Raw genomic sequence first — 1,913 nt, 5'->3', positions numbered from 1 at the left:
GGTGTGAGTGAGAAGAATCTTCTTCAATACAAGGTCTCCAACTTCGAGGCTGCGGGGGAAGACCTTCTTGTCATGTGCCCTCTTGATACGCTTTTGATAAAGTTGGCCATGGCAGATAGCTGCCAAGCGTTTCTCATCAATGATGTTCAATTGTCAAATTAGGCTTGGACCCATTCGACTTCATCAATCTTGACGTCGGTCAAAATTCTTAAGGAAGGAATCTCTACTTCAACTGGCAGGACTGCCTCCATACCATACACGATAGAGAAGGGAGTTTCCCTAGTGGAAATGCATACTCAAGTGCGATAGCCATGAAATGCGAACGAGAGGATTTCGTGCCAAACTTTGTAGCTTTCCACCAACTTTTGCATGATATTTTTAACGTTCTTGTTAGTTGCTTCGATAACACCATTCATCTTAGGCCTATAAGGCGATGAGTTATGGTGGTCGATTTTGAAACTCCGCCATAACTCTTTCATCATTTTGTTATTGAGGTTAGATCTATTGTCGATAGTGATCTTATTAGGGACCCAATAACGACAGATGGTTTCTTTTTTTATGAATCGAGCCACCGCTTGTCTGGTAACGTTGGCGTATGAGACTACTTCCACCCATTTTGTGAAATTGTCAATGGTTACAAGGATGAAGCGGTGTCCATTTGAGGAAGTTGGCTATATACGTTCGATTACGTCAATGCCCCACATGGCAAAAGGCCAAGGAGATGTCAATACATTGAGCGACATTGGCGGCACATGGATCTTGTCGGCATAAATATGACATTTATGGCATGTTTGGACGTGGCGGTGACAGTGAACCTCCATAATCATCCAATAATAGTCGGTCCTCAAGATTTTCTTCACCATAGTGTGTCCGCTGGCATGCGTTCCATAGGAGCCTTCATGAATTTCCATTATGAGTTGGTATTCTTCTTGCTTGTTCACACATCTTAGTAAATATGAATCATAATTTCTCTTCTATAGTACCCCTCCACTTAAGAAGAACTTGGAAGACAGTTTCTGAAGGTACTTCTTGTCGGTAATGGATGCGTCCTTAAGGTATTCTTGGCACTCTAAGAATCTCATGATGTCATAGTACCAAGGATAACCATCGGTTTCGTCTAAGGCCACCAAACAGTAAGCATGCTTGTCCAAGTAGTTGAGGTGAAAGGATGGTGCTTCATTCTTCCACTTGACCTTAAACATGGATTCCAAAGTTTCCAAGGCGTCGGTTAGCTGATTCTCCTCTCGAGGGATGTGATGGAATGTGATCTCATCAAAGTAGTGGACTAGTTTCAAGACATTCTCCTTGTAAGGGATAAGCTTATGATCTCTAGTATCCCAATCTCCTTTTACTTGACTGATCACCAAGGTTGAATCTGTATAGACTTTAAGGATTTTGATCCTAAGATCAATCACGACTTCAATAACGAAGATACAAGCCTCGTACTCCGCCATATTGTTTGTACATTCAAAACACAACCTAGTGGTGAAGGGGAGGTGAAAACCAGTTAGGGAGGTAATTATTTCCCCAATGCCATTGTCGTGAGGGTTAGAAGCTCCATCAAAAACCAAAGACCAATGGGACCGTAGCGGTAAATTCATGACCATTAAGCTATGGATAAACTTAATGTCAATAAAACTAGAGTCGCCACCGTGCTTTTATTGTTTCCAAAGGAAAAGGGAAAAGTACGAACAAAACCCAAAGATAAGAAGTTTTCAAATCAAAACTAATAAAATGCTAGAGATTACAGGTAAGGGGTTGGTTACACAGAGGGAAGGTGTTAGCACCCAAAGTATCCTAGGTACTCCTAGGGAGCCCCTTTTTGTGTGCATATGTGTTTTTGTATAAAATGATGTTCGCAATAAATAGATTGGAGGGATGAGTAAAGAATTCATTAATTATATTTTTGTGTT

General features: G+C 41.1%; 1 protein-coding gene across 1 annotated transcript; it reads right to left on the bottom strand.

Moving 5' to 3' along the window:
• Positions 1–974: 974 nt before the first annotated feature.
• On the bottom strand, positions 975–1,454 carry LOC127104000 (uncharacterized). The gene has a single exon (XM_051041225.1). The coding sequence runs from the start codon at positions 1,452–1,454 to the stop codon at positions 975–977; it is 480 nt and encodes a 159-aa protein (XP_050897182.1).
• Between the last annotated feature and the right edge of the window lie 459 nt (positions 1,455–1,913).

Source organism: Lathyrus oleraceus, chromosome 7 (assembly GCF_024323335.1).
Source record: "Lathyrus oleraceus cultivar Zhongwan6 chromosome 7, CAAS_Psat_ZW6_1.0, whole genome shotgun sequence".
Lineage (NCBI taxonomy): Eukaryota > Viridiplantae > Streptophyta > Magnoliopsida > Fabales > Fabaceae > Lathyrus > Lathyrus oleraceus.
This window is presented reverse-complemented; position numbering and strand designations above follow the sequence as displayed.

Coding starts and splice junctions, on each gene's coding strand:
- LOC127104000 (XM_051041225.1), bottom strand. CDS start 1,454: ATGGCGGAGTACGAGGCTTGTATCTTCGTTATTGAAGTCGTGATTGAT.